The sequence below is a fragment of the Chiloscyllium plagiosum genome, chromosome 23 (assembly GCF_004010195.1).
Source record: "Chiloscyllium plagiosum isolate BGI_BamShark_2017 chromosome 23, ASM401019v2, whole genome shotgun sequence".
Classification (NCBI taxonomy): domain Eukaryota; kingdom Metazoa; phylum Chordata; class Chondrichthyes; order Orectolobiformes; family Hemiscylliidae; genus Chiloscyllium; species Chiloscyllium plagiosum.
Window position 1 is genome coordinate 57,467,769 of NC_057732.1, and position 20,314 is coordinate 57,488,082.

Here is a 20,314-nt window from a genome sequence, read left to right on the forward strand (position 1 = left end):
AAACAAAGAACAGTCAGGGAATTCCTAGAAGCATGGCACTCATCCACAAACTTCATCAACAAACACATCGACCTGGACCCAGTATACCGGCCACTACAGCGGACAGCTGAAACTGACAACCAAAAGCGGCAGGGAGAGGCCACTATAAATGCCAGAGGAAACACCACAGAAGCGCTTCACAGGAGGCTCCCAAGCACTGAGGATGTCACCTAGACAGGGGACGAAACGTTTGCAACAAAAACTTCCAGCTCGGCGAACAGAACCACAGCAACGAGCACCCGAGCTACAAATCTTCTCACAATCTTATGTTTTATTCCCATCCTGCTTTTCCTTTTTGTTGATTTATGTGTCAGCAGAGTATTTTACATCTTTTGTCTTTTTTATTAACTTTTCTAATCTGTTTGCATTCTCTCTTGTCGTGCTCATGCCCACTTTGTGAACACCCTCAATTTTGACCATAAGTCTTTATTCACACTCTCCTGATTCTTCTTATCAAATTAATCGTATCACACTTTTCTGCATTAAATTTCATCTCTGTATGTCTGCCCTGCATAATGGACCTGCATCTTACTTTGTTACTACAATGGTTTCATTGCTCACTACATTTTAGAATTGTGTTTCACTTGTAAGTTTTAAAATCATCCAATTCACACCCAAATCCTGACCATTAATATTTAATCAAAAAGGGAAGTATTGTCATACCAAGCTCTGGTGAACACCACATTTCCCAGTCTAAAAAAGCAACAATTCACCACCATAGTTTATTTCTGTCTGAGCCAAAATTTGTAACTTTGCTGCTACAATCCCATTAATCTATATTAACAAGTGTATTATGTAGTATTTCATATTTACCAAGAATTGTGAGGGCAAAAAGCTGATAGCCATGGTGAAGCCAGGCCTGATACGAGATTTCTCAGCTTCTGGAAAAGACAAAACAAGAGATTATCACTTTACAGTATAGGAACATAGAACATAGAACAATACAGCGCAGAACAGGGCCTTTGGCCCTCGATTTTGCGCCGACCTGTGAACTATTCTCAGCTCGTTCCCCCTACACTATCCCATCATCATCCATGTGCTAATCTAAGGATTGTTTAAATCTCCCTAATGTGGCTGAGTTGACTACATTAACAGGTAGGGCATTTCCACACCCTTACCACTCTCTGCATAAAGAACCTGCTTCTGACATCTGTCTTAAATCTATCACCCCTCAATTTGTAGTTATGCCCCCTCGTACAAGCTGACGTCATCATCCAAGGGAAAAGACTTTCACTGTCTACCCTACCTAATCCTCTGATCATCTGGGATGTCTCTATCAAATCTCCTCTTAGCCTTCTTCTTTCCAATGAGAACAGACCCAAATCTCTCAGCCTTTCCTCATAAGACTTTCCCTCCAGACCAGGCACCATCCTGGTAAATCTCCTCTGCACCTTTTCCAATGCTTCCACATCCTCCCCGAAATATGGCGACCAGAACTATACACAATTTTCCAAGTGAGGCCGCACCAGCGCTTTGTATAGTTGCAGCATGATATTGTGGCTCTGGAACTCAATCCCTCTACAAATGAAACTTAACACACCGTATGCCTTCTTAACAGCACTATCCACCTGGGTGGCAACTTTCAGAGGTTTATGCACATGGACTCCAAGAACTCTCTGCACATCCACACTACCAAGAAAACATGCATAAAAGAGATAAACATTATTTTATCTGTTCCAAAGCTGTCCACAATTCTTCCCATTGTTCATGATTGACCCTACAATGTGGAAAATTGCCCAGCAGTTCGCTGTCACGAAATGCAGCATAAACTGAGCAGTCAATCACCTTAATTCTGAATAGGGCCTTAATCGGTGGTGATTACTATGGAAGCTTAACAAATGTGAGTCATCTTAACTCACCTCAGTTCTTTTTGAGAGAGGATCTGTTGAAAGCACATGACAAATAAGCTATGCGTGGTCAGGAATGAGTGAACACATCTGCAGTGAGACACAGCCTGAGTGAATATTTAGCTCAGGGAATTTGGTGGCAGTGTGGGAATTCACTGCACAGGGCAATAGATGCTTAGCACTAAGCCAATACCCTTCCACCACTTGCAAGCTATTCCTAAAGCTGCTCTCTTTCCTTTCTACATTATTGACATCTCTGTCCTGACTTTCAGTTTCTTCTGACAAACTTTAGTGGCTTTATCATTTTCATTTTAATCTTTCACTGATCTTCCATAGGGTCCCAATTCCAGTCCAAAGGTCCTCCCATCTTACCTCATAACAACCATCCATCGGGCTCGCCAATGCTCTCTATCATGACCTCCCCTTCCCAAATATTACCATTACTGCAAGCTCTACTGGTTATCCTTGTCCTCATTTGTTTTTAAATCTCTCCAAATGTTGTCAGCTTCTCCTTGATGATGTTATCCTCACCTGTATTCCTACAGGAAACCTTCAGTCCTCTAAAACAAGATTTCTATTTAATCTTGTAATGGAAAATCTGTAATTCAGAACTGGCAATTGCTTGCAATCAAATGTACTCTCTGCTCTAAAACCATAAGACCAAAAGAGATAGGAGCCATTGAACCCCGCAAACATGGTCATTAAATAGAATCATGGCTGATCCAACATTCCTCATGTCAACTTGCCTGCCAATTTCCCATAATCCTCGATTCCCCAAATGATTAAGAATCTATCTGCCTATCTCCACCTTAAATTTACACAAGCATTCTGCTTTCACACTTCTCTGAGGTAAGGAGTTCCAAAGACTCAAAACCCATGTTGTTTCAGTCTTAAATTTGCACCCCTTTATTTTGAGACTATGCCCTCTGATCCTAGACTATCCAATGTGAGAAAACACCCTCAGCATTTACCCTGTCAAGTCGCTTAAGAACCCTATATTTTTCAATGGGATTGCCTCTCATTCTTCTAAACTCCAGTCAGTACAGTCCCAACCTGTTTAGCCTTTGCTTGTAAGACAATCCCTCCATGCTAGGGATCATCCTAGTGAACAGTCCTTGTACTGCCTTCGAGGAAACAATATCTTTCCTTCAATAAAGGGACCAAAATTACAGTTCTCCATTTGTTGTCTCACCAGCACCTTTTGCAGTTGCAGTAAAACTTCTTTATTTTTATACTCCAATCTCCCCTTGAAATAAGGGCCAACATTCCATAAAAGCCTTCCTGATGACTTGCTGCACCTGTATGTTGGCTTTCTGTGTTTCGTGCATATGTATCCCCAAGGCCCTTTAAGTTGCAACTTTCTGCAGTTTTTCTCCGTTTAAGTAATATTGTGTTCTTTTTTCCTCCTTTCCAAAATGAACAAATGCGCATTTTCCCACATTGTACTCCATTTGTCCGCTTACTTATCTGATAAATAACTCACAGCAAACGTTTTGTATTCATCTCAACTTGCCTTTTTACATATTTTTGTTTCATGTGTAAATGTAGCTACAGTACATTCTCTTCCTTCCTTAAAGTCATTAATATATACAGGGAACCTCAATTATCCGAATATCAATTGTCCGAATATAAGATTATCCGAAGGAGATCTTGAGGTCCCGATAGAAATATTATATCAAAGACGTGTTTCCAACACTGATCATGTCTTTTGTTTACAATGATTAAACAGGCACTGTCTCCAAATGACTGATCTCCTGCCCTCTCTCTCTCCCCACACTTTCCCTGGAGTTCTACATAGGGGTTAACCCTAAACTCACTTTCCCCAGATAATCTCTCCAAGTTGTCCTGTACAGGATAAAGGTGGAACCTGTCAAAAAGTTGCAGTAAAATGTTGTGTGTGTGAGACTTACCCCACAAAAGGCAGCAGCAGCAGTCTTGTTGTCAGTGTCCAGCTTGCGCGCAGTGTGCTGCTGCCTAGTCTCCTAAACGGGGAGCAAACTTTACAGAAAACTCCAAGCCCCAGAGGAAAGGCATTTAATCGATTAACCAAATAATTGATTATCTGAACGAAATAGTGCCCACTCATCTCGTTCGGATAATCAAGGTTCCTCTGTATTGTAAACAGTTGCAATCCCAGCACCAATCACTGAAGAACCCACTGGTCATGGTTTACTAACTTCAAAAAGAACTCCTCATCCCCATTTGCTGTTTCCTGCCTGTAAGCCAATTCTCTATCTATTATACTACCTCCAACACCTATGAGTTCTTTTCTTATAACTTAAACTTTTGTGAAGTACCTTGTCAATTGCCTTGTCGAAGTCCAAATACAACACTCCTACTGGGACCCATCTATCCACATCTCTTCAAAAAACTCTAATAAATTAGTCAGATACAAATTCTCTTTCATAAAGTCATGCTGTTTTATTAGATTATGATTTTCCAAATGTTTTGCTATCACTTCCTTAATAATTGATTCAAATACTTCTCCAACAATAGATGTTAGATTAATCAGCATACAGTTATTTTTGCCTTCGTCCCTTTTTGAAAATGGGTATCACATTAGCAGTTTTCCAATCCTATGATACTTCTCCAGGATCCAAGGAATTTTGGAAAATTACAGCCAATGCATCCACTATCTTTGTAGCTACCTCTTTTAGGATCATAGGATGCAAATTATCAGGGCCAAGGACTTTTTTGCCTTTAACCCATTAGCTTGTCAAACACTATTTCTCCAATGTTGATGATGATACTTAATTCCTCCATTTTATTCTTTAGTATTAATGCAATGTTCGACTTATCCCCCACAAAAAAGACTGATGCCTAATATATAGTTAGATCCATTATCATTCCTGGTTCCCCTAGACAGTGTCCCCAGATTCATTTTCTAAAGAGGCCTATGTTCACTTTGACTTCTCCTTTCTTTTTTATATGGTTAAAGAATCTCTTATTGTCAGTTTTTATATTTCTCTCTAGTTTGCCCTCATTGTTTATTTTCTCTCTTTTTATTATCTTTTGAATCCTCCTTTGCTGGATTTTGAATTTATCCCAGTCTTTGGAACTATCACTGACTTATGCCTCCTTATATGCTTAATCCTTCAATTTAATACTCTCCTTAACTTCCTTGGTTAGCCTTCGTTGGTTTATCAATTCTTCCTCCTTACAGGGATGTATTTTTGCTGAGAGTCATGAATTACCTTTTTAAATGTTTGCCACTATTTGCTGTCATTCCTGCTAACCTACCCACTCAATTCACTTTAGCTAACAGCATTCTCATTTCATTGTAATTCCCTACATTTAAGTTAAATATAGTTGTTTCTGACCCAAGTTTCTCACTTCCAAACTGAATATTAAATTCCTTCCTGTTACGATAATTTCTTCTTGGGGGATGTTTTTACTCAGAGGTCATTTATTAAACCTGCCTCATTACCCATTACCAGACTTCTTCCTGGTTGATTCCATGACATATTGCTCACATGGCATGACATCTGGAACTCCCTGTCCAGTTTCCTCTGCCTTGACTCTCCTCTCCGACTATCAAAAACCTTCCATTAATAATGTTGTTAGATTCCCATTCTAGCCTCTATGTTTTCCTTCCATGTTTACATTTTCAGAATTACCATTTTATTCTTTGTTACAAATATTCCAAAAAGTTTTCTCGTTCACGATGAACATTAGATTAATTGTTGGACACTTTCTTGAGTCTCACAAAAGTCTTGCAACATTAAAAAGCTTTTAAATCGTTCCAAAAGTTTTAAGTGCATAATTTAATAACAGTAAACTGTAAACATGTTCTGATAGGGATTACCTGTGAGTTTGATAGCTTCACATAATTTTCTTTTTAGATCGCATTTCTCTATTCTCCCATAATGTCTGTTGTCAGTGGTATATAGGGGAGAACTTACCAATATCCTAATAAAAAAAACACAAGCATATAAATAAGATGTCAAGTTTCAGCATGCTCTAAACTAAATCAGAATTATTCCTGCATTTTGTGTCAGTAGTTAAATTTAGACTGGAGCTCACCAGTAACAATCTTTATATTCTGTTCTTGGTGTTCCAGTCTACGTAAGAAATTATTGCGTGAATTGCCTTCTTCAAAGATCAGTTCTATTGTCTGAAAGGTGACAGTGCAAATTATTGGTACAGTAGGGGGAGGCAAAAGGACACTAGGTAGAGACTCCAATACACTACAGCCTGTGAATTGCAACGATGTGTTGCCAGTGTCTACTATATTTTCATGACATACTCCAGAAGATAGGAAAAACAGTTTCACAGAGTTCTTAGGCTGTAAAGAAATTGAAAACTTTCAAATTATGACATAATGGAGTTGTTAGCAGAAATAAAGCCTTTGGCATTAAAAGGACAGTGGCATTGCAGATACATTGTATATGGGCCAACAGACAGGAAGACGTACATATAAAATATAAAATAAAATAAAACAGATTGGCAGAATTTTCCCACCCTTGTGGTAAGAATAAAGGCAAGTGAGTTGAGTAAACAGGGTGAGTATTTTTCATAGTTACATCCTCAAAACATTCCAGAAGATTAATCAAGCATGACTTCCCCTTCATAAATCCATGCTGACTCTGACCTATCTTGTTACTGCTATCCAAATGAGTCGTAATTTCATCTTTTATAATTGCCTCCAGCATCTTTCCCACCACTGACGTCAGGCTACTGGTCGATAATTCCATGTTTTTTCTCTCCCTCCCTTCTTCAAAAGTGGGACGCATTAGCCATCCTCCAATCCACAGGAACTGATCCTGAATTGATAGAACATTGGAAAATGATTACCAATGCGCCCACCTCCTTAAGTACCCTGGGATGCAGACCATTAGGTCCCATAGACTTATCAGCCTTCAGACCTAACAGTCTATCCAACACCATTTCCTGCCTAATATAAATTCCCTTTAGTTCATCCATTACCCAAGGTCCTTCAGCCATTATTATATCTGTGCTTATAATTGCTTGTGTCTACCCCACCTATTCAACTCTTCTGCCATTTCTTTGTTCCCATAATAAATTCACCCATTTCTGTCTTCAAGGGCCCAATTTTAGTCTTAATCATTTGTTTTCTTTTCACATACCTAAAAAAGCTTTTACTATCCTCATTTATGTTTCTCCAGTTTCCTCATTTCCCCTCACCCCACCTTGTCTCAGTCAAATCCCTCGAACTCAGCACCGCCTTCCTAACCTGCAATCTTCTTCCTGACCTCTCCGTCCCCACCTCACCTTGACCTCCCTCCACCTATTTCATTCCCAACGCCCCTCCCCAAGTTCCTCCTCCCTACCTTTTATCTTAGCCTGCTGGACACACTTTCCTCATTCCTGAAGAAGGGCTTATGCCCGAAACGTCGATTCTCTGTTCCTTGGATGCTGCCTGACCTGCTGCGAATTTCCAGCAACACATTTTCAGTTCTGATCTCCAGCATCTGCAGCCCTCACTTTCTCCTCATTTATGTTTTTGCCCAGTTTGCCTTTGTATCTCATTTTTTCTCCACGTATTGCCTTTTTAGTTATTCACTGTTGCTCTTTAAAAGTTTGCCAGTCTTCTGGCTTCCTGCTCACCTTTGCTATGTTATACTTCTCTTTTATCTTTATACAGTCCTTAACTTCCCTCATCAGCCACAGCCGCTCCTGCCTCCCCTTAGGATCATTCTTCCCCTTTGGAATGAACTGATCCTGCACCTTTTGCATTATATACTGAAATACCTGCCATTCTTGTTCCACTGTCAAGATATTGGACCATTGAACTTTGGCCAGGTCATCCCTCATAGCTCCATACTTCCCTTTGTTCAACTGTAATACTGACACTTCTGATTCTCTCTTCTCCCTCTCAAATTGCAGATTAAAACTTATCATATTATGGTCACTACCTCGAGGTCCCTGATCAAATCTGGTTCGTTGCACAACACCAGATGCAGAATTGTCTTCTCCCTGGTAGGCTCCAGTACAAGCTTTCTAAGAATCCATCTCAGAGGCACTCCATAAACTCTCTTTCCTGGGGTCCAGTACCATCATGATTCTCTCAGTCTACCTGCATGTTGAAATTCCCCATAACAACTATAGTAATACCTTTGCGACAGGCCAATTTCAACTCCTTATTCAACTTACACCCTACATCCAGACTACTGTTTGGGGGCCTGTAGATAACTCCCATTAGGGTCTTTCTACCCTTAGAATTTCTCAGCTCTATCCATATTGACTCTACATCTCCTGATTCTATGTCCCCCCTCGCAAGGAACTGAATATCATTCCTCACCAACAGGGTCACCCCAACCTCTCTGCCCGTCTGTCTGTCCTTTCAAATGCACATAAAGTCTTGAATATTTATTTCCCAAGCCCTGTCCACTTGAAGCCACGTCTCAGTTATCCCCACAACATCGTACCAGCCAATTTCCAACTGAGCCTCAAGCTCATCCACTTTATTTCTTACACTTCAAGATGAATAGTTATGCTGTGGTTCTGTTCGCCGAGCTGGAAGTTTTTGTTGCAAACGTTTCGTCCCCTATCTAGGTGACATCCTCAGTGCTTGGGAGCCTCCTGTGAAGCGCTTCTGTGGTGTTTCCTCCGGCATTTACAGTGGTTTGAATCTGCCACTTCAGGTTTCCAGTTCCAGCTTTCCGCTGCAGTGGCCGGTATATTGAATCCAGATCAATGTGCTTATTGATTGAATCTGTGGATGAGTGCCATGCCTCTAGGAATTCCCTGGCTGTTTTCTGTTTGGCTTGTCCTATAATAGTAATGATGTCCCAGTCAAACTCATGTTGCTTGTCATCTGCGTGTGTGGCTACTAAGGATAGCTGGTCGTGGCGAGTTGGTGTTCATGGATGCGGATCGTTAGCTGTCTTCCTGTTTGTCCTATATAGTGTTTTGTGCAGTCCTTGCATGGGATTTTGTACACTACATTAGTTTTGCTCATGCTGGGTATCGGGTCCTTCGTTCTGGTGAGTTGTTGTCTGAGGGTGGCTGTTGGTTTGTGTGCTGTTATAAGTCCTAGTGGTCGCAGTAGTCTTATCATATTATGGTCACTACCTCCTAATGTCTCTTTTACTTCGAGGTCCCTGATCAAATCTGGTTCGTTGCACAACACCAGATCCACAAACTCCATCAACAAACACATCGACCTGGACCCAATATACCGGCCACTACAGCGGACAGCTGAAACTGACAACCGGAAGCGGCAGGGACAGGCCATTATAAATGCCGGAGGAAACATCACAGAAGCGCTTTACAGGAGACTCCCAAGCACTGAGGATGTCACCTAGACAGGGGACGAAACGTTTGCAACAAAACCTTCCAGCTCGGTGAACAGAACCACAGCAACGAGCACCCGAGCTACAAATCTTCTCACAAACTTTGAATGAATAGTTATATATAGCTCACAAGATTCTCATTGCACCTCCAATTGTCCTTTCCTTTAGTAAGAAGTTAACAAAAAATCCAATAGGTAAAACAGAGCGGGTACTTTACAGCTGCAGCTCATTGAAAACCACTCTCTGCCATCATCCAACTGTTTCTTCTGCTCAAGGTCCCTCATCCATCAAGGCCACCATTGTCCTTGACCTTTCATCACGAAAATCAGCATCTGCAAAGCACCAGCCTCGTCACATTATTATGGCTGACTAACTCAGCCACCGTTTCTGACCTTCAACACTCTACTTTGGAGTAAAATATCTCATACTACAAGACTGCCATGCATCTACACAGGTTGCTTTAGGACTTGCATAGACACTGGCATCTTATGGCTCTTAGTTTGCTTTGTTAACACTCATTGACTTTAGTGCTTAGTTGGATACATTTTTTTAGTCCACCATGCCTCAAACTCTGCCTTACAGGATTCAAACCTTTTTAGTTTAGCCCTCTTTTTACTGCAGAGAGAGACAAATGCTAGCAGATTATGATATAAATGTGTCGGTCAAACTGTGCATATATGCCACTGTATGGTTCTGGACCAGGTCAACATCAGAGTTGCAGCACGTGCCTGCAGATACATGGCAATAGATTACAGGTAGCAGAGAAATAAAATGTTGCAATTACTCTTATGGAGCACAAAAAGTCACTTCACATGGTAAACAACACTGACTAGTGTTGCAGTTTCTGTCCCCACTGGCTGTGTCTGATGTCATGACCTACAGTAGCAGTCTGCAAGGAAGATGAATGAACCCCTCTCCAACAACAACATCAAATTTCTGTCCACAAAGCAGAGAGTGAAGTTATCATTCTTTTGGGCCATTTCTTTGATTATTAGGGCCTAAATATCATAGTGAGGATCTGAAGTGGTATCCAGCTAGGTTTTAAATCTGGTACTAGAAGCATGATGATTGGAAGGAATTTGAGGAACACACATCCAACATCCCTCTTATATAAATATTAAGGTGAAAACTAGAAGATGCTGCAGGAAAATCTGACCTTGGCCATGGTGGAGAGGACATCATGAAACTCAATTGTCACTGTAGTTTAACTGCCAATGTGAAAATTCAGCCATTCTTTCACCCTACACTAGATCTGCTGGGCATTTCCTAAATTTTCTACTTTATTTAAGCATTTGTTCTTGTCAAATTATTTAACACTTACTTTTCAGATTGGAGGCAAGTACACAGAAGTATTTGGAAAGGTCATTATTAAGAGTCTTCTTTTTAACATGCTTTAATGGTTTCAACATGGATGAACAGTGAATAATTTCGAAGACTGCAAGTGATAAGAATCTGATTGGTGAATACTGTAAGATTTTCTACCCTGTTAATCAAAACAAATGGTTTTAAAAGTTACAGGATGGCAGGTTAGTATCAAGTTGGGTATACAGTCTGAAGTATGTGTAAATCATGGACACACATGTGTACCATATGAACATATCTGAAGAAAATGTCACCAGCCGCACAAGCTTAAGCTCCAGGTTTTCAAATTTGAGCAATGGCTGCAGTCACTCTTATGCATTTGTAAGGCAGAGGACTTGCATGTTAGCTTGTTTAGGGAGGTGATCGTACTGCAAGTAGAAGTCTTTAGGCAACAAGACAATGGGTGATCACCCAGTAGTTTAAGTCTGGGAGAAAGTGAGGACTGCGGTTGCTGGAGATCAGAGTCGAAGAGTGTGGCGCTGGAAAAGCACAGCTAGTCAGGCAGCATCCGAGCAGCATAAGCCCTTCATCAGGATGCCTGAAACACAGACTCTCCTGTTCCTCAGATGCTGCCTGACCAGCTGTGCTTTTCTAGCACTACACTATTTGTAGCAGTTTAAGTCTACCAGGCAGGCAGTGCAGAAGTCGTTTCAGTGAATCTTGCTTGCTAATTAGTATTCATTTTGGATACTGATGAAGGCGATTGATCCTCAAGCAATTACAGCCAAAGCTAAGTCAGTGCCACCATATCTGATTTAGCTGCATAGGGAGGAGAAAGAATCATAGAATATTACAGTAGAGAAGGAGGCCATTCAACCCATTGTGTCTGTATCAGTTCCCAAAAGAGATACCCAACTAGCCCTACTCTCCAGCCTTATCTCAGCAGCCCTCTAACTTAAGCGTTTTCAAATATATATCCAGCTCCCTTTTGAAACCTCCTTTGGAGTCCACCTGCACCACTCTTCCAGGAGGTGCAAGTGCATTGCAAATCCTAACAACTCTGAGCAAAGAAGTTTCTCCTCATCTCACTCATACCTCTCTTGCAGACAGTCTTGGAACTGTGACCCCAAGTTACTGACATGTCAACAAGTGGAAACAGAATATCCTTCTTTACCCTGTCAAAATTGTTCACAATTTTGAATGTGTCAATAAGGTCACCCCTAATCTTCTCAGCTCCAAGAAGAATAAGCTCAATTTCTCTAATCTTTCTTTCTGACTAAAATTTTTAATTCCTGGTATCATTCTAGTAAATCTCCTCTGAACTCCCTCCAAAGCTTTAACATCCTTCAAGAATGAATGAGTATTAACGATAGGGTATTCCATAGTCAGGGGATCACAGGGACATTTCTGCAGCTATCAACTTGACTCCAGGATGGTACATTGTCTCCTGGTGCTACAGCACATTCTTCTCGGGAGGCTAACTGGCCAGAGGTCATAGTCCTCATATGTTTTACAGGTTTGTTTTGGCAAAGTGTGAGTCACATTGCACTTGGTGGATTTTGGGAAGTTTGATTTCTGTTTTTTTTTTAACCAAACTGGGCACATTAATTGGTATTAGCGAGTTTTGAGAAGATTTGCAGCTCAGGTTGAGGTTCAAGATGTAAGTTTGCTCATTGAGCTGGAAAGTTCATTTTCAGGTAACATCTTCAGTGAGCCTCTGGATGAAGGTGATAAAATGTCTGAAAACGAACCTTCCAGCGAGCAAACCTACATACATCAATTGATATTTCAGTCCTTATGGCAAGTACTGTGTCCAATTTCCACCGTATCTTACCATGCGCTGTTCCTGGAGCAATTTGCCAATTACTGGAGATCCCTAAATTGACCAGCATCCCTTGCATTCATGCCATACTTTGAAGGCTGTTGTATACCTGGACAAGCTCTGTCAGTCCAGAACTGCTCTTTATGTTCTTGACATTTGTCCGGATATGGCAGATAAGGGGAAATTGGCAACCCAAGGCATAGCATTGAAATGCAGATGCATCCTGTAAATAGTTCAGAGATATATCCAAAATATTGATGCCCAATGTCTAATGTGGAGATATTTTGGGGCAAGCAATGAGGTGAACCCAGCAAGAAGCTGCTCTGGGTTCCATGTTAAGTCTTCCCAACAGCTAGCTTGTATGGTGAATTTGGTATTGTTGCAAATTATGGGGAGTTGGGTAGCACACAAAGCATTTAACAAGTAATAATCATTGTCAATTAGGAATTCACTACTCCCGAGTGAGATTCCTGCCACTTGAGACAAGCATACAACAAGATGATCTTGATGTCAAAATGGGGCTCACCAAACCTCTTGCCTGATTCTACCACTCACCTAACCATTATCCCATGTCTCTGACCCTGATAAGATTCCACCCAATGTCTTAAGTAGGAATGAGGATGAGAAAGCAGATTTCAAGCAGTTAGAAGATTGAAAGGGAGGACTTCTAAAGTAGTGGTCTCAGGATTATTTGCTCTTGAGCAAAGAAATAGGAGAATTGAACAATTGAACATGACTGAAAAACTGGTGTAGATGGTTGGGAATCAGATTTCTGGGGCATCAACACCAAATCTTGAGAAGGCGGGAGCTGAAGAAGTTGGTTTTCTACACTTGAATGAGATGAGGATAAAAATCATTATAGGGAAATTTGCTAGCAGTGTTGAGGATGATTAAACGAGATTGGCAAGAGGATGGGAACCTGAGGGAAAACTCAGAACAGGAAACAGCTGGCAGAAACATAAAAAGTCTCTCTGAACGACAGATGAAGCAGAGGTTTAAAAATCCATAGCACAGAGAATTTGCAATATTAAAAGGTCTGTATGTATTTTATATATATATATATATAAACTCAAGGAGGATAATGAATAAAGCTGATGAGGACGTGCATAAACTCATGGTGTCAATATATTATTGCTATAAAGAGGGACAAGGATGGCAGCTCACTATCTCTGGATAAAGAGTTTTCAGGAACTAGGAGGAAGTGAGGACCGCAGATGTTGGAGAGTCAGAGTCGAAAGGTATGGCACTGGAAAAGCACAGCCAGTCAGGCAGCACCCGAGAAGCAGGAGAGTCGACGTTAATAGAGATAAATAGGGGAATAATGAGGTCTAAAGTGGGTAAGAGGCCTGCAACGGAACACCACCCCTCCAACCGTAATATGGATAAAACCCCTCTCCAGAGACAGCTCATTATCCTCCGCCATTTCCATCATCTACAATCAGACCCCACCACCAAAGCTATTTTTCCCTCCCCACCCCTATCTGCAATCCACAGAGACCTTTCCCTCCGTGACTCCCTCATCTGTGGTCAGCAAGGTTTTGGAAAGAATTCTGAGGGATAGGATTTGTGACTATTTGTAGAAGTATAGTGTGATTAAAGGCAGTCAGCATGGCTTTGTGAGGGGCAAGTCATGCCTCACAAATTTTATTGAGTTCTTTGAGGTGACAAGACAGGTCAATGAAGGTCAAGCAGTAGATGTGGTGTATATGGACTTCAGCATTTGATACCGTTCCCCATGGTGGATTCATTCGTAAAGTCAGGAGGTACAGGATGCAGGGAGATTTAGCTGTCTGGATTCAGAATTGGTTGGCTGACAGAAGACAGGGAGGGTTGTAGGTCGAATGCATTCTGCCTGGAAGTCAGTGTTGAGTGGTGTCCCGCAGGGCTCTGTTCTAGGGACTCTGCTCTTCATAGTTTTTATAAATGACTTGGATGAGGAGGTTAAGGAGTGGGTTAGTAAATTTGCAGATGACACAAATGTTGGATGCACCGTTGATAGTATCGAGGGCTATTACAGGCTGCAGCGCGACATAGACAGGATGCAGAGCTGGGCTGAGAAATGGCAGATGGAGTTCAACTTGGATAAATGCGAAGTGATGCATTTTGGAAGGTTGAACTTGAATGCTGAATATAGGATTAAAGACAGAATTCTTGACAGTGTGGGGGAACAGTGGGATCTCGGTGCTCAAGTGCATCGATCCCTCAAAGTTGCCACCCAAGTGGATATGGTTGTTAAGAAAGCATATGATATTTTGGCTTTCATTAACAGGGAGATCGAGTTCAAGACCACGAGGTTTTGCTGCAGTTCTACAAAACCTGGTGAGGCCACACTTGCAATATTGTGTCCAGTTCTGATCGCCCTAATATAGGAAAGATTCAGAGGCTTTGGAGAGGATACAAAGAAGGTTTACCAGGATGCTGCCTGGACTGGAAGGCTTGTCTTACGAAGCGAGGTTGACTAAGCTCGGACTTTTCTCTCTGGAGAGAAGGAGGAAGAGAGGTGACCTGATCGAGGTATACAAGGTAATGACAGGAATGGAAAGAGTCGATAGCCAGAGACTTTTTCCCAGGGCAGGATTGACTAGCACGAGGGTTTATAGTTTTAGGGTGTTAGGAGGAAGGTATAGAGGAGCTGTCAGAGGTAGGTTCTTCACACAGAGAGTTGTGAATGCATGGAATGCGTTGCCAGTGGTGGTGGTGAAAGCAGAGTCATTAGGGACATTCAAGTGACTGCTGGACATGCACATGGACAGCAGTGAATTGAGGGGTACGTAGATTAGGTTATTTTATTTTAGATTAGGAATAATCCTCAACACAACATTGTGGGCTGAAGGGCCTGTTCTGTGTTGTACCTCTCTATGTTCTATGTCGAGTCCATGCCCCCCCACCCACGGACTAACCCTCCACACCCGGCACCTTCTCTTGACACTGCAGAAGGTGTAAAACCTGTGCCCAAACCTCCCACCTCACCTCTATCCTAGGCCCCAAAGGATATTTTCACATCTGGCAGAGATTTTCCAGCACATCCACCCACCTCATCGACAGTGTCCATTGCTCTCGATGTGATCTCCTCACCATTAGGGAGACAGGATGCCAACTGCAGTATTTCAAGGTACACCTGTGGGACAAATGCACCAAACAGCCCCACTGTCCTGTGGCTGACCACTTCAACTTCCTGCTCCCACTCCCCCAAGGACATGCAAGTTCTGGGCCTCCTCCACCGCCACATCCAAGCCACATATCAACTGGAGGAATAACGCCTCATCTTCCTCCTTGGGACCCTTCAACCACACGGCATCAACATTGACTTCACTAGTTTCAAAATCTCCCCTCCACCCACCTCATCCCAGATTCAACCCTCCAACTGTCCTCATGCCCTTTTCTACCTGTCCATCTTCCTTCCCACCATCTGCTCCACCATCCCCACTTACCTATCACTGTTACCTTATCGAGTTTTGAGAAGATTTGTAGCTCAGGTTGAGTTTCTGGATGTAGGTTTGCTCGCTGAGCTGGGTGGTTCATTTCTAGACGTTTTGTCACCCTACTTGGTAACATCGTCAGTGGGCCTCAGGTGAAGCAATGTACATGATTCCTATTTATATGTTTGGGTTTCTTTGGGTTGGTGATATTATTTCCTGTGGTGATGTCTTTCCTGTGGTGATATCATTTCCTGTTCTTTTTCTCAGGGGGTGGTAGATGGGGTCTAACTCAATGTGTTTATTGATAGAGTTCTGGTTGGAATGCCATGCTTCAAGGAATTTTGTAGGAATATCACTATTACCCTCCACGTGCATCCACCTAGTGCCTTCCCAGCTCCCTTCCCCTCAACCCCCACCCCCCTATTTATCTTCAGCCCCCTTCACCCTCCACATTCCTGATAAAGGGTTTATGCCCAAAATGTTGACTCTCCTGCTCCTTGGATGCTGCCTGACCTGCTGTTCTTTCCCAGCACCACACTTTGACTAGAAAGGTTTCAGCCAGGAATGAGAAGGGAATAAAAAGATGGGGGTGTAACATTATTAGTTAAATCAGTTATGAGGAGGAATGATATATGAAAGGAAGCATCAAACAAGGCTGTGTGGGTTGAACTCAGAAAAGAAAAAGGGTAGCTACACTTCTAGGCATTTGCCATAGATCCCCAAATACTTGTAGAAAGTTAAAGAAGCATATATGTAGGCACATTTCTGCGTGCAAAAACAATAGTATAGTCATAATTGTAGATTTTTGGGACACAAGCAGTTTGAAAAGAGCAGACAGAACAAAATTCTTGAATAAGATCAAGTTATACCTTCTTTTCCTACAAAGGAATGCAAATGAAAAAGTGGCTCAACCGTAGCTAACAAAAGAAATTAAGGACAGTATTTAATTCAAAGACAGGTCATATAAAGATGTTACTCAAGCCCCCCGCAACACATTAATAGCACAGAGGTGGAACAAGTGGAGAGTGTCAAGCTCCTGGGAGTGCTCATCAACAACAAGCTTTCTTGGACTCTTCATGTGGATGCACTGTTACAAAGGCCCAACAATGTCTTCTTCCTCAGGCAGCTCAGACGGCGAATACCTTTGCCAACTTTTAGAGGTGCGCCTCTGAGAGCATTCTGTCTGAATGTATCACTACCTGGTATGGCAACTCTACCATTCAAGATTGGAGATGGTTAGAGAGAGTGGTGAACTCGGCCTGGACAATCACAAAGGTCAACCTCCTATCTATAGAATCCATCTACCAGGCCTGCTGTCAAGGGAAGGCCGCCAGCATTCTCATAGATCCATCCCACCCTGGCAATGCTTTTCTACAACCTCTACCATCGGGGAGAAGGTACAGCAGCCTGAATATGCACCAGCTGGTCTCGAAACAGTTTCTACCCTACTGTTGTTAGAATACTGAATGGACTCACAAACTCTTAGCATTGCCGCTGTATACCTATTATTTAATTACTACTTTAATATTTAATTAATATGCTAATTTTAACTCTGTGATCTGCTTGTATTACTCGCAAGACAAAGCTTTTCACTGTGCCACAGTACACATGACAATAAATTCAATTCAATTCAAAGTTGCTAGAAAATGTAGCTAGCCTGAGGGAGCAGTTTATAATTCAGCAGAAGAAGACCAAGAGGTTAATTAAGAGGCGAAAAATAGAGTTCAAGGGTAAACTTGCAAGGAACATAAAGGCAGACTGCAAGAGCTTCCATAAGCATGTGAAAAGAAAAAGATTAGTGCAGATGGATGGGGGTCCCTTACAGTCTGAAACAGGATAATTGATAAGGGAGAACAATAATGGAGAAAAATTAAAGAGCTACTTTAGTTATGTCTTCCCAGGAGAAAACACAAATAATTTGTTAAAAATGCTTGGGAAGCAAGGTTTTTTTTAGAAAAGAGGAATTGAAAGAAATTAATATTAACTTTTTGAAAAGTGCTGCAGAAACTAATAGGATTGAAAACTGGTAAATCCTCAACACCTGATAATCTATATCTTCGATACTAAAGCAGATGACTGAGGAAATAATAGATGCATTGGTCAAATTCTACAGACTCTGGAACAGTCTCAGCAGATTAGAGTGCAAAATATAATCCCATTTTTAAAAATTTGAGGGAGGTAGAAAAACTGGAAATTATACACTGTTTAGCCCAGTATCAGTAGTCAGGAAAGTTGTAGAATCTATTATAAAGGATGTGATAACAGGATACTTGGAAAATATCAACGGGGTTACACAACATAAAGTTGGAGTTATGAGAAGGAAATCACATTTGACATAACTGCTGAAATTTTGGAGGACATAACTAGTCGAAAGAATGTAGTGCATTTGGATTTTCACAAAGTTTAGTGAACAAAGTTAAAGCACATGGATTGAGAGTAATATACTGGTGTGGAATAAGAATTTTTTTAGCAGACAGGAAACAGAGTAGGAGTAAATGGGTTATTTTCTGAGTGGAGTACCAGAGGAATCAATGCTTATGCCTCATGTATTCATAATGTAGATCAAGGATTTGGATAAGGGAATCAAATGTAATATTTTCAAGTTTGCTTACAGTATAAAACTGCATGGGAATGTGAGTGTTGAGGAAGATGTAAAGAGGCTTCAGGGCAATTTAGACAAGCACAGTGAGTAGGCAAATAAATGGCACAAGCAGTATAACATGCTCAATTGTGAAGTTATCCATTTCGGTAGAAAAAAACAGCATGATAGTGTGTTATTTAAATTATGATAGATTGGAAAATGTTGTTGTACAAAGAGACCTTAGTGTCCTCGTACATCAGTTACTGAAAGTAAGCAAGCAGGTGCAGCATGCAGTTAGGAAGAAAAATGCTTTACAGTCCTTTGTTGTAAAATTGTTTAAATATAGCTGTACAGAGCCTTGGTAAGACTGCACTTGGATTATTGTGTGCTGTTTTGATCTCTTTATCTGAAAAAAGATATACTTGCCACCGAGGGAGTGCGGCAAAAGTTCCCCAGACTGATTCTTGGGATGGCAGGTCTGTCCCATGTATGAGAAGAGATTGGTTGGACCTATATTCACTGGCATTTAGAATAATGAGAGGGTTTCACAGTGGAGCATATAATATACTGACAGGGCTGAGTAGGCAAGATGTGGGAATAATGTTTCCCCTGGCTGGGGTCCATTGCATGAGGTCACACCTGTAGGCCATTTCAGACTAAGACGAGGAAAGATTTCTTCACTTAGAAGGTGGTAAACATGTGGAATTCTCTACCATTGAAGACTGTGAAGGCCAAGCTACTAAATATATTTAAAAACAGAAATAGATTATTGGAGTAAATATGTCAGCGGGGTATGCAAGAGAGCAGGAATATAATGTTGAGATGCTGAATGGTACAGTGGGTTTGAGGGGCCAATGGCTTAGTCCTCCTCCTATTTTATGTTTCTATTCAAAATACTGTTTCTGGTGAGCATAGAACAACCCAACAAAGGAGAGCTTAATTTTAAAATTAGTATTGGTGGGGATCCAAGATGGCGGCGACCCAGCAAGACTGAGTCTATAGTGCTCCTCCCAAGACTTGGGTACAGTGGGTCACCCACCCCCTACCACGCTCACCAAATCATTTATAATAGTTGTGTAATTTAATTAGTTGTGTAATATTACATTTAGACAATTTAATCCTAAGTAAAAATGACTAAAGGGAAGGGAGCCAACAGCTCTCAGCAAGCAGGAACCCCTCCCCCACCCTCTCCAGCTGCAGCAGAGGCATCCACAGCCGCCCCGGGGGACTTACCTACAGTAACAAGCCTTGCAGAAATGATTTCCAAGCTGGATTCGAAGATCGATGCCTTTATTGCAGAATCCAGAAATCGTTGGGACTCGCTCTCGGCCGCGAAGCACGACCGAGAAATCCAAGAAATTGAGCGCCGAGTCGGAGGGGCGGAGTTAAAGGCCGCGACCTCCGAAACTACCGCTCAATCGGCCGTGGATCAGGTCCGGACTCTCGAACAGCAAGTCCGGACCTTGGAAAATCTTATTGAGACCTCGATAATCGAGGTCGTCGAAAAAATATTTGTTTGCTGGGCCTTCCCGAACGGGAAGAGAAAGGCCAGCTTACAGCATTCCTGGAGCAGTGGCTGCCACAGCTTTTAAATCTGCGAGCTGGATCAGGGCAGGTAAGGGTGGAATGGGCCTACCGGGTCGCAATACGCGGGCCCGGCTCGAACCAGCGTCCACGCCCGGTCCTGTTCCGGCTGCTGAGCTACAAGGAGAGGCAGATACTCCTAGAAGCCCCTAGAAGTCTCGGAAAAGACCCCCAAGCTATGATCTAAAAAAGATCCAAGATCATGCTATTTCAGGACTTTTCCCCGGCTCTGGTTCGAAAGAGGAAGGCATTCGACGAGGCGAAGAAGCATTTAAGGGACGTAAATATTCAGTACTCCTTATGCTACCCAGCGACGTTACGCTTTAACCATGAAGGATCCGTATATAACTTTGGATCACCAGAAAAGGCTAAGGAATTCTTGGACTCTCTTAGATAAACAGTAAGACATAATGGATGTTGGTTTGCCTTTCCCCCCGCTTTGGTTTATATCCCCCCTTTTTTTT

The 20,314-nt window shown here is 41.9% G+C and overlaps 1 protein-coding gene across 3 annotated transcripts in view; it reads right to left on the minus strand.

Moving 5' to 3' along the window:
• LOC122561888 (integrin alpha-E-like) overlaps nucleotides 1-20,314 on the minus strand; it is a 354,449-nt gene that overhangs the window by 304,291 nt on the left and 29,844 nt on the right. For 2 of the 3 annotated variants that reach the window (XR_006315137.1, XM_043714220.1), the window contains exons 3-4: nucleotides 5,692-5,795; nucleotides 853-920 (exon numbers count right to left, since the gene is read on the minus strand). Coding sequence is in view for 2 of the 3 variants with exons in the window: in XM_043714220.1 (XP_043570155.1) it covers nucleotides 853-920; nucleotides 5,692-5,795 (172 nt within the window). In the remaining variant the exon portion in view is untranslated. Of the gene's footprint in view, nucleotides 1-852; nucleotides 921-5,691; nucleotides 5,796-5,909; nucleotides 6,001-20,314 lie in introns of all 3 variants that reach the window. The other variant, XM_043714221.1, reaches the window with a different exon arrangement.